We start from the raw sequence: 12,242 nt of genomic DNA, 5'->3' as shown, positions 1-12,242 counted from the left end.
GGCAGTTAATCACTAAGCTTAGGTTGGAATGGTAAGTGTATTATTAACTAGTTTTTCAGGATTTTTCAGAACAGTATTATAAGGAGAGACTGAAAGCACTCAGTATTTTATAAAGTTTCTTCTTAAACATTAATGATGCTCAGCACAACTGCTCCCTGACAGAGAAGAAAAATTAACTTGGCTTTCACACATCCTGGAGATAAACCTCAACTAGAGAACAAAAAGCGAGAATATGTTATAAGTCTCAAAATAATGTTTGAAACTGACAAGATTACCGGAGATTTTTGAGTTTTATATTTCACTCACTAAGCCAAAGAAGACATTTCCTCTGATTGGTAGACTGTTTTAACTTGATTGAATAGTACTTCTCTGGAATCTCAAGTTATTTCCATGATCTCATTCAAAATTTCAGTTCCTTGACTAGGGCACTGAGGTGCCAGGACATCTCGGTAAAACCGCTGTGACAGATGCACAGACTAAATGCATTTCCCTAATGCTCATTATGTGCAGAGAATACACGTACCAGCTTTGAAAAGCTTCAACCCATGTAATGTTTGCAAAAATATAAGCAACTGGAAACAAAGTTACCAGCTTGGTTCCACCTATAATAACACTGCAGCATCTAAGTCAGATCATAAGCCTCAGGTCTCATCTTCTTGTTCCTTATGGAGCAGCTGTACCAGCTGTATTTCCTGTCACGGGACATAAATACTAACCCCTATTCCAAAACAGGAATTGCGGTTAAATCACCTAAACAACTTTCAAAGTCCCAGTCTCTATTTTAAATGAAGAACAATAGAAGATACTTTTGCCTACTATTTACAAAGTTCTCAGTATTTTCACCAACCAGTGAACACCATAGGAAACATTTAAAAGAATTGCCTTCATCAGGTTTTCAAGACAGAGTCTCTGTGATTTTCTCACACAGAGCAACCGCAGCAAAATCAATATTTGTCTAAGAGTTCCCTGAAAGCTGAGGCTCGGGCTTACTCACCTTTCTTGGTACTCTTCCCTCTCTCCCCAGATTTGAATACTGTATTTGTTTCCACACATCTAACTGTAAAATGTTTAACAAAATAAAAGCCCTGCAGATCAACGCTGAAGTTTATTACACAAAACTCCTCCAGCAGCACTCCTGTATCTGACTCACTACACCCTATTTCCTTTTCCAGTGGCCCTGACGGGTCCGGATTCCTGACTCCAGTTTTGAGAAGGTTATCTTAAGATTTATTTTCAATTACCTGTACTTCCACAGGAATGCTATCTGAGAAATGGGTTACATGCAGGAAAATGCAGTATAATACTGCTGATAAAGCAACTAATTATTTTGCTGCACTATAAAAATATAGGTAAACTCCATAATGCTGAGTGCAGTTGAACCTGATGCAGTTAGGTGACATCTGATATATATATATATGAAGTCAAGTAACAGTTGTACGTGAGGATAATGTAAGTAAGACTTCCTCTAGAGCATTCAACTGCAAAGTAAAAAACGCAATAAATTATGTTTAAAATGGCCTGCTTTAAGAAGTTTAAAGGACTAGTAGAGGTCATACATAAATTCAAGCAAAAAAGCCAAAGACTACAAGGAAGAAAGAGGAAGTTTGTAAGGAAACAATATTCTCTTCTATACAGATATGTTTTTCAAGTGCATAATTTAGTTTTAAATTCATAACTTACAATTATCTTCTACATCCTTTTTGCTGTCCTCTTCTGCAGGAAATACTTGATTGATAGCAGCCTGGAAAGTCTGTTAGATTAAAAATATTAACATTGTCAGAATTACATAAAAATAGAAATATAGTTCAAAGATGTCTGATGCAATGATACAAGTGAGTGCACTGTAATGGTGCATTGTTTAAAATGAAGTTGCCAGCTTTATACTTCAGCATTGGAAATTTTACTGAGTCACTAGATGCAGCTAGGAGCTGCTGCATTTACATTACTACACTACCATATGAAAATGCACTGTAATATATATTTTTATTGTAATAATACTGATGCTCATTTCCAAAATTGCATGTAATATTTTAATATTGCATAATATAAAAAAAATAAGGATAAAAAAGTACTGCAAAGGGAACAGTATTGTAAAGGACACACAGCTTCCTCAGTTTTGCAAAGAAGCACAAAGAATAAAAATCAAATTATTAGTTCAGTCGAAGGACTGTGCTATCATTACCATATGCTGTTTTAAAACATTCCTATTTAAAACATAAACATTCAATATATAATGTCCTCTATATGCCCAAATACTGTAGCTCTGGTTGTTGCTTGTTGGGTTTTTTTTCTTCAATAAATCAATACTGAAGTAAAACAAGACCTTCCTTCAACCCTTGTATTCCAGTTATACAAAACATCCATTTATGAAGTGTTCATGTCCAACTGGAAAAATTCATAACAAAAGCAACTTTGTTTGTTCTTTATTCTCCAGAAATCATAATTTATATTGTTGTAAAAAGGAAGGAAAAACATCCTAGCACACAAGCATTATAGCGTCTGCACAAAAATACCTATTGTAAGAGGTAGGGTTTTAATTGTACTTTTTTGTTTACCGTAGTTATAGCTTGTTTGAGCTACCTAGGAATGAACAAAAATTCTGTTGTAGCAATTAAAAACGATAGCTGCCACGCTGCTGCAAGCACTGTCTTGTTTTTCCCCATGGAAAAGGAGACAAGAAGTCTAGTCTAATATTTGAAAAGGCAACCAACTGGATCTAAAAGAATGAGCTTAATAAACAAACATGTTTGCTTGTTTAACATTGTATTCAGCAAGACAGTCCCAGGAGAAAAACTTCACAAGGAAGTTTAGGAGAAATACAGCAACTCGCTTCATCTTTGCTTCAGTACAACAGACACAATATGTGAGCTCTTGTAGCTTACACCATCCAGAACAGCCACAAATTCCAGCTCCCTCTGAAGTGGGAAGGGTTAAAAATGTCTCAGAGCAGAACTAATTACTGCCAGTCAGAAAACAGTAAGTCTATGATATCTCTTCCCTACAAAGTTCACATAAAGTATGCAACTTGTAGTCATAATAAATTATATTTTGTCATCCCTTTGTCTAATGAAGAAAAATACGCACAAGAAGCTCTCTTGAGGGAAATAGAGGTGCTTGATGATGTTGGAACATCTGAATGTCCATCAGACCAACTTCCTCCAAAATATCAAAATATCCTGTATTAGAGCTTGGTGGAGCCATAGAGGACCTGGATGTCTTTACCTACCTCAAAAAGTTGCCAGCTGCTATTTGGAGTTTTAGCAGGCCAGAGATTCCCCTCCCTTTCCTCTCACTCACAATATTGAAGTTAGAACATACTATCATAATAATTTTCTCTGCAAGTTTCTCAATGATAAAGGTGTACCTTGTTGGGTAAAGGTATATTTGAACACAACAGTTTCCCACATAATAAGTTCCCTGTGCTTGAAACAGTGGAAAAGTTTAAAAAGAGTACGACTGGCTTCACAAAAATCTAACTTCACTTCTTGTTCTTGTCTGCTGATGTGTAACCCAAGTTTAACCACTAACAAAGGCAGAATTTTTTTTTCACAGAAGAGAATAAAGACAACACCCAGCTATTCTGTAAGACTCTTCACAAATCTATGATACTTTAACATTTCATGGATCTAAAGCCAACAATACCAGATCTATCCCAGAAGAGGAAAAGCTTCTGCAGTGTCCTGATCACTCAGCCTTCTGATCCAAAATAAATATCAATTAAAAAAATAATGAGAATTCATGCTGTATTATGTCCTCCTTTTTTACACTCAATGTCAACTGTGAATTAATTTATAGAATATTTCAGAAGCAATAAAAAATAAGCAATAGGAAGAAGACTCATCTGAAAGCTGATGTTTTTCTATTTCAACCTGTCAACAAAGAATTTCACTCCTGTTTGTCACAGTTGGACTACTGCTTTATGTAAGGTGATTACTTGTTATGTAGGTAAGTACACTAGCTAGATGTGCAGAGCTCTAAGTATCACCAATTACTACTAAAATCTAACATATTAAATAGGAAAATGAGCAAGGTATGCCAGGTTCTATTAATAAAAAAATATCCAAATATATTCTTTACTATGTTGTCTCATATTTTTTTTTAAGTATTTATGGTAAGGAGAAAACCCTTCAGGCGTTTCGTGGAAGACTTTTGCATTGAGGCATAGCTTAGAATAAACTTATTCTAAGAAAATTGAGAAGGTATTAATCTTATTAGACACTAAATTGGGCTCAGGAGGCAAAACCAAGGGTTTAGGAGTTTAAGTTTGTTTTCCTCTCTTTGTAATGAAGCAGCCCTTGAAGTCCAATGGCAATCTTAACTATTCTCCCAGAAACCAGATGAGTGGAAAAAGATATCTTTCCATTCAAGCAAGATCTTCTTTCTACCATGTAATCCAATACATGTAACCATGCCTCCTTTTATCCCTTCCAGATACAGATGGGAGACATCCTCAGCTGCATTTCACAAACCAACCTAAAGCAGCACAAATGGTACGTAAGGCAGACAAGAACATGTCTCATTCAAAGAAGCAAGCTGCGCTCACTGCTAAAAAAAATCCCTTAGCTTGAAACACTGAACTTTGGACATCCTGATCCTTACTTTCAAAGTACATTTATTCGTTTATACTCAGCCTGAAAAAATACCTTTCTGGTTATTCACAGCATACCAGAGCAGGTGTCCCGCAAAGCCCTCCATGACCCTTCAGAAGTGGCGCAGAGCCACAAGGAGCGTCTCAGTTGACCTCAGGAGGGGTGTCAGCAGGTGCCTGCAGCACCCCCACCCTCCCAAAAACTGACAGAAAACTGCCACTGCTGATGCTCAAGGAGACACTTGCCCCCACTCCTCAGTGCCATGAGGATCCCAGGATGGCATCTCATGGTGCAAGTCCCTCTGATGCATCTCTCCCTAACCGCTTTACTTGGATTTTCTGTCGCCAAGAAAAGAGTAAATTCCCAGTTTGGCAATTGTGCTGTCATCTGCCTCCTTCCTGTCACATCACCAGGCAACACAACAAAGTAAGATATAATGCAGCAGGACCTTAGGTTAGGATTCCCAGCACGTTCAGAAAAGCAGACGAAATGTCAAAGAAGTAGAAGAAATGTAAAAGCAATGCTAGTTGAGTTCAACAACCGGCTGCCTTTCTACCCGCCTTCTTCCTTGTACACCAGCGTGTGACTAGTGGTGGGACACAGGCCAGGGCTCCTGGCCCCATCCCCTGCTCCGGTTTGGAGCCCACCCTCAGGGCAGTGCTCCAGCCCTCGGTAGGACCACGCTCATTAGCAAACCACTCTCCAGTTTCTCTGTTTTCTTTCCAGCCATGGCACTTATTAGCCTTGCAAGCCGACAACCTAGTTTGCGGGGAGCAGCTCCCATCATATCACACACGCATCCTTTGTTCTGATAACATGCTCCTCCAGCTTGGATTACTCTTCCTTGCAGGGTGCAGGTTGGGTGACTCAGATCCCCACATCCCCTTAGACATCCAGCCCCAGCACTGAAATGTAAATGCTCTTGTTAACTACACATGGGCTGCAGCATCCAAACCTGCTGTTGCTGGGTTCTAAGTTAAACAGTGTGCTGGCCAACTATCTTCACCCAGTCTGGACTGGGTGACTTGGTTTCATAATGCAAAACAATTTACGGCCACGCTGGCCTCAGGTCCTCGTCCTCCTGCCACTGCTTGCTGCCATCCTGAAAACTTTCCACTTCTTCGTTTTTAAGGTGGATCCGTTCTCTGACCTCGTTTGCTGTGTCACGCACAGCTCGGCAGGCAGAGCTGAGCGGGTGCCAACACCAGAGCCAGCTACGGGTGGGGAAAGGAGGGCAGATTTTAAGGCATCATGGAACTGCTGCCTTGCAGCATTTTTTGGAGTTACTAACAACATATTTTAATTAACCATTAAGCAGTATAAGAGGCTACAATCATATGCATACACATTTCCTTTTCAGCCTGTGATCGCTGGTGAGCTACCAGTGCCTACAGGAATACCTATGACATGTTAATGACCCAGATTAAAAAATAATAATAAGTTACACTGCCCAGATATGTTTACAAGATCAGGTTACTCCTCTCCTCCCTGTAATTACCATGGGTGACTCTGGAGCTGCTGGATCACTCCTTCTTATGGAGGAGCACTTCTGAACCATAATTTTAAGTAAACAAAGTTGATAATAATGGGTATTGATGCTGACTACTTCAAATTAATCATCTAAGTGCACAAGAACAGTCTTCTTAAAAAGACAAAAAAGTAACAAGAAACACTTCACTATAAAGAGAAATCAATGACACCTTGAAAAGACTGAGAAGGTAATCAAGAAAATGTTTTACTCCATCTCTATTAATATAAGTTTGATAATTAGAAATATAGGACCATAATCTCTACAGTAAACTGTGAAGTGTTTGTTACCTTAGATGAATGGACATTAGGCCCTTAATTGACCTGCTTAATTCAAGAAAACAGCCAACAGCAGAACAGTGAACTTTCTAGACAAAAGAGATTGTTTGTTATGAACCATGAAGCAAAATATTTGTATTTTAGGATCATTTTTTTGTTTCACAAATATATATATATGCTACCTGAAAGGAGTATATGTTAGAAATAGTGACTCAGGAATCTCCTTATTGCCTGTTTCTGTTTCAATGTACAGACTTTTGCTCTTTACCACATCAGAACCATTTGGGAATATAAACTGAAATAGGTGTGGGGGTCAAAATCTTTTAAGTCAGTTAAAAGTCTACTTAGCCACAGTTTCAGAATATTTAATATTCTTCTCTGAATAATTTTTTCTTCCCCAAACTGAAGAACACATACTACTACTAGAAAACCTACAGACTTTCTCACACACAAAAATCAGACATTACAGTTGCTTTATTTTTCTAAAGAAACCAAAATCAACTTCCTCTCCAAGATGTAGCCTATAAACATTCCTCCCCAAAAGGAAGGACTGCTGCATAATCTTTTGACCTGTGACAAGGAATTCTCTATTATTGTTGATGTGAAAGAAGACACTACAAAAAAAATTTTGTCTTTTCCATACCTGAAGATACAGAAAGGACAAAACTGTTAGAAAGGGCACATTATCACATATACACAAATACCAAAGTGGCAACTTTTGAAACAGTGTCTGATCTTATTCCAGCTAGTAAAAACCAGGATGCTGATCATCTGAATTAGGGTAATTGATAGATACAAGGTACTTCATGTAAAAACTGACATTTAATTACAACATACTGAATCTGAAAGATGGCATGACAATCAAAGCACTTCGAACACACTAATTAGGATGAATTAGGACTTCATTTTGAAAGCTACATTTATTTTGTCTTTAATTTGATGTAAAAATTCAATAGGACCTTTGCTTGACATCATGCCACTTCTCAAGATACTTGAGGTAAGAGAATTAATTTCTCAATCTTCATCAGTCATCAGTAAAGTGCCTAATGTAAGCCGGTCTAGGACATCTGTGTAGGACACTCCCTCTATGCATTTAAGGGAAAACAGAGAAGCTAATCTCAACAGTAGACTCTTAACCAGCCTCTTATTTAGAAAAATAAAGTATACAGTACTGAATCAAATGGCTGTGGAGACTCAACCCTTCTGTCTTTCAGAAGCACATACATACATGGGGATAACTGACAGAGAGCAAGCACTTCTTATCAGTGGGATATTTCATTTCCAATGCAAGCTAAAGCTAAAGACAAATCCTTAGCCAGAGAAAACCGATTTTCCACTCCTTCAGATTGTGTGCAATGGCAGATATTGGCAAAGATTTGGCCTATAGGTAAAACAGTTTTTGTAAGGTTCTTCTCCATTCCTTTGCTTGTGAGACACTTACCTTGCCTTTCTGATTCAAAGGTTCAATAGTTAAGTTGTCAGTCCCAATGTCCACAATCATCCCCATCTGAAACCCATCAGTTGGGTGTGGAGCCCAAACGGGCTTCCCGTCCTCCATTGTGGGATCTGTCCACTCTTTCCTGTAACAAAAATAAGATAAAAATTAAACAAAAAAAAAGTATACAATTTTAGTCAGCTATCAGGATTCACTACACAAACTTTAGTTTATGTTTATTCCTGTTATTCTGTGTGGAAGGAGCCAGCCTGTCAGAACAAGATTCTTCCAGCCTTTTTCCAGCCTGTGATACTTTGCTTACAGAGGACCCTGCAGACCCGGCTATGGAGAAGATTAAAGAACAGATCGATTTTTGGGTGGGTCCACAGACTAATCTCTGCAGCTCCTTCCCCAGTCTCCCTAACTTGTGAACCAAAGAGGGGATCTATCTCACAATCAAAATAGAAGTACAAGACATTCAAAGCTAAGATTATACCAGGAGTGTGTATATACATAAATATATGTGTATTACATGTAAACACATATATATACATGCACGCAGTGGGTCATATGACTAATATATACTTGTCTGTACCTGATTTGGTGTGTAAATACTTGAATTTCTGAAACGGGCACATGTCGAGGCATGTGAGCAGAAACACAGTTTCTTGTCATTTCAGACAAAGAATGTGCCCACTCTTTTCACGTGGCTGGGCATATGGCTCTTAAATAACCCACTAATATATTCAGTCACGACTGATTTATCGTATTACAAGCTTTTGAGGACTGACCCCTGATACTGTGACATTACAACTCTGCCTCTTAAGGAACACCAACCTTATCTTCTATAAAAACACGATATGAAAATCATTTTAGAGGAATCTACGGTCTACAAGTGAAATAGATGCAAAGGCCAAGACATTCAAACTTCATGCTCCCCAAGTTATGCAGCTAAATAAGCTCCCAATTAAAAGAAGTATTTGATTGTGTGCAATGCTCATTGAACTAACCAGGAAAGTTGCCAGGACTGGCACACTCTGAATGGCAAACAGTGCCATTTGAAATATGCTGAATTAGTTCTCTCTCTTTTTTTTTTTAATACTTTATAGACCTTACCCTAATAAGAATAGGACCCCATGCAGTTTGAAAGCCTCACTCCTCCTGGCCATTTCTTACTCCCCTCCAAAACTCATTCACACACTAAACTGACATTTTAGTAATTCCGAAATTTGTAAAAAGTATCTCATATCACCAAGATGTAACTTGCCCCTCTCAGCATGAATAAAATGAGCTTGCCGAGCAGCAAAGAAAACACTGCCGGCAAACTCCAAGAGCCTGTAAGCTAGGAAACACGCCCCACATTTTTCTTTTCCGCATCTGAAGGAAAAAGGAGCTCCAAAATTTCTCACAACCAGACCTGCTATAAGCAGCAGCAAGGAAAAAGAGTCATGGGCCCACTAGAAAGCTGCACAGCCATGAGTTGAAACAGGGACTCTCATCCCACAGAGGATCTGCCAGGACATGCTGCACATGACCTGCTTTTTGCTGTCTCCAAGGGCTTTAGAAAGGTTTGAAGAGAAGGAAAAAGCTTGCTGTGACCGCTTTGAGGGTGCTGTTGGTCTTAACATTCTGCATGTCAAGGAATAAGACAATTTGCTGTTAACTTTAATGTGAAATCATAGAAGACAAAAAAGTAAATTAAAGCAAAGACTTAAAATGTAAAGTCAAGTATTTTTTTAAATGATGTTCTGAAGAGATGAAAAAAATAGATACAGAGTTCTTAATTTAGTGTTGATATCTGGTTTTGGTTTTAAATTTACTCAGATTTTTTTCTCCCTGGATGCAGTTCAGGATGCAAGAAACACATGAAGACTTTAACAAATGTTTCTAGTGTATCCTACTCATGTAATTCATGTTATTTAAAATGTTATATCTAATACAGGAAAACATGCAATTTACTTTTCTCTCATGAACGAAGCGTATTAACTTCTTTTAACTATTCATAGAAAGTTTACATTCTAAAACCTCAAGTGTCACATTCACTTCTATTTCCTTCAAACCTTTTGCCACATCCTATGAACTCTACAGAACACCTTCATCTTCATCATGTGTTGGCAGCATTGTACAATAAATCCTGTAAAACAACATCTGTATTCACTCACGATTCTTTACCTTAGGATACTGCAAGTCAGATCTAGCATAGTCAGATCTAGCATACACCAGTTATATGGATTTTTTTTTTTAATTTTTTTTTTTTTTTTTTTAGCTAGATCTGACCTCTGAGTACAAGTGCTGTTGAGGGCACAGTTGCTAAACAGCTGAGTTTATTTCTGGATATAACCAGGCCTTCATTTCTTCACAAGCCTATTATTTGCTTTTGAAATGCTAGCACAAATTAGTACTTAAGTGATAAGTCACACAACCACTAAAACACGGCTCTCTTTTACATCCCAAGTAGCATGGTGAGAGCTCCGACTAACCATGTCACACAAGAAACAAACCCTGAAATTACTGCCAAAATTTCTGCCAAAAGGTAGAATCTGACCTCCCCAATTAGCGGCCAGAGGCTTCTGCTTTGCTTACTGACATGGGCTTTTGCGTTCTTAGGTTTGCATTCTTAAGCCTACTTCATGATTTATTTAAAAATTATGATAGGGGAGCGTCACGAGCTAAAAAAATGCTCTTGAAGGACAGAGCAGTGATTGAATTCAGCCACCACCAGGAAATGCATGTTTAAGAAAAACACCTGAGGCTTTGCAAGCATCCAAGAAGCCATTGGGTGAAAGCATCTAAATACAAGTGTAGTAGTTACTCACAGGACAATTACTTTTAATAAATACAGTCTTCTGAGAAGCAACACAAAACCAGTTGTAACATTTTGGTTTTGGCATCACTCCACCTGTCAGCTGGATCCTGACAGGCAGCGCATTAAAACTGGCTACCGAAACCAATCAGGTCATACCTGCTCTATTATTTACCTCTCCAGCTGATGTATATGCCATTGCCCTTGAGACAGATGCATGAATCTATTCTTGAACCAGCTCTTGAATAGGTGGTTTCCAGCCCAGCATTTTAAGGTGAAGAGAAGTTAAAAAAAAAGCTGAAAGTTCAGCTACCTGATATAAGTCCTTTAGAAAAAGAAAACAGCACTTTTTCAAAACATGAAACTATGTCTTACTGATGAAAACAGACATATCACAGAGTACAAACTAGGAAAAACACAGATTTGGATGGAGAACCTAAAAATCGTATTTTCCCTATAAAAAAAGACAGCCCTAGTCTGGTTAGATCATTCAGTAATAGCTATCAGTAGGAACAATTTTTTTTTTCCCATGTGCATCCATCTACATCAAATCTACATGCAGCCAACTTCACTACACTGCTGAAAAAGCACACCATTTCTGAAAACTATGAAAGCAGAAAGACACATATCCAGGCTAAAGGAAATGAGGCAACAAATCTGAGAGCCACAGCACCAAACACAAGGAGTCACCTGAATGGTGCTTCCAAAGGATGTATATATGTCCTCAATATATATTAAAGTAGTTGGTTGTAAATTGCTAGGTCATTTTGGTCTCCACAATTAAGACATCTTCCAGCACGAAGGAGAGAACTCACCAAGGTTACGCTTGTAACAGGGAAGCCAGATGCCTTTTTTCTACAGTCAACAGAAAGAGACCAGGAACCCTGTACTGGAGTCGGTCTCTCCTGTTGGGCAGGAGAGGGACAGGAATAAAATGAGCCTTTTTCTGAAGCTGGTAAACTTAATAGCTATTCCTTCAAATGTCAGATTTTATATTTTTATAATTGGCAAGTGGTAAAAGACCTTGCCGTAATTATCAGTAATAGTATTCAACACATCCAGCACTGGCTAAACACCTGTAGCCAGCAGTTTGAACAGCTTGCAAGACAAAACTATAGTGCATTCCCCAGACTACAATAGCAAGAAAAACACCTGCTAGCTCTTCTTTAATTTTTTTCTGTACTATAATTCCCTCTTTTAAAGAATGTTTAATGACAATGTTTCTCAAAAAAAAAAAAAAAAATCTAAACAAATTATTGAGTACAGGAAACAACTAAGAATTCCTCAGTGGAAGGTTAGTACTTATCTTAACTATTATTGATTTTAAAATAACATAATACAGCTACATTTTGGTTTTGTAGAACATTCAAAAGGAAATCAAACGGAACCATCAAGTGAAAGAATTCTAGGAAGGCAAAATATAGTAATGCGATTTTAAGCTTGTTACCAGAGTCCAGAGCCAGGTATTTCTATGACCTGACTCTATTTACTATCCTATGAACAGTTGACTATATTAGGACACCTTACTGATTGCTGAATTAACTAATTAAAACAAATAAAAAATTTAGACTTCATTAAACAACTGATGGTTGTTTAGATTGGCTAAATC

General features: G+C 37.9%; 1 protein-coding gene across 3 annotated transcripts in view; it reads right to left on the bottom strand.

Moving 5' to 3' along the window:
* Positions 1 to 12,242, bottom strand: part of MYO6 (myosin VI) — a 119,950-nt gene that overhangs the window by 79,987 nt on the left and 27,721 nt on the right. For all 3 annotated transcript variants that reach the window (XM_065631287.1, XM_065631288.1, XM_065631289.1), the window contains exons 2-3: positions 7,837 to 7,975; positions 1,681 to 1,750 (exon numbers count right to left, since the gene is read on the bottom strand). In XM_065631287.1, coding sequence (XP_065487359.1) covers positions 1,681 to 1,750; positions 7,837 to 7,953 — 187 coding nt within the window. In that variant the 5' untranslated portion in view covers positions 7,954 to 7,975. The remainder of the gene's footprint in view (positions 1 to 1,680; positions 1,751 to 7,836; positions 7,976 to 12,242) is intronic.

The sequence above is a fragment of the Caloenas nicobarica genome, chromosome 3 (genome assembly GCF_036013445.1).
Source record: "Caloenas nicobarica isolate bCalNic1 chromosome 3, bCalNic1.hap1, whole genome shotgun sequence".
Taxonomy (NCBI): Eukaryota; Metazoa; Chordata; class Aves; order Columbiformes; family Columbidae; genus Caloenas; species Caloenas nicobarica.
This window is presented reverse-complemented; position numbering and strand designations above follow the sequence as displayed.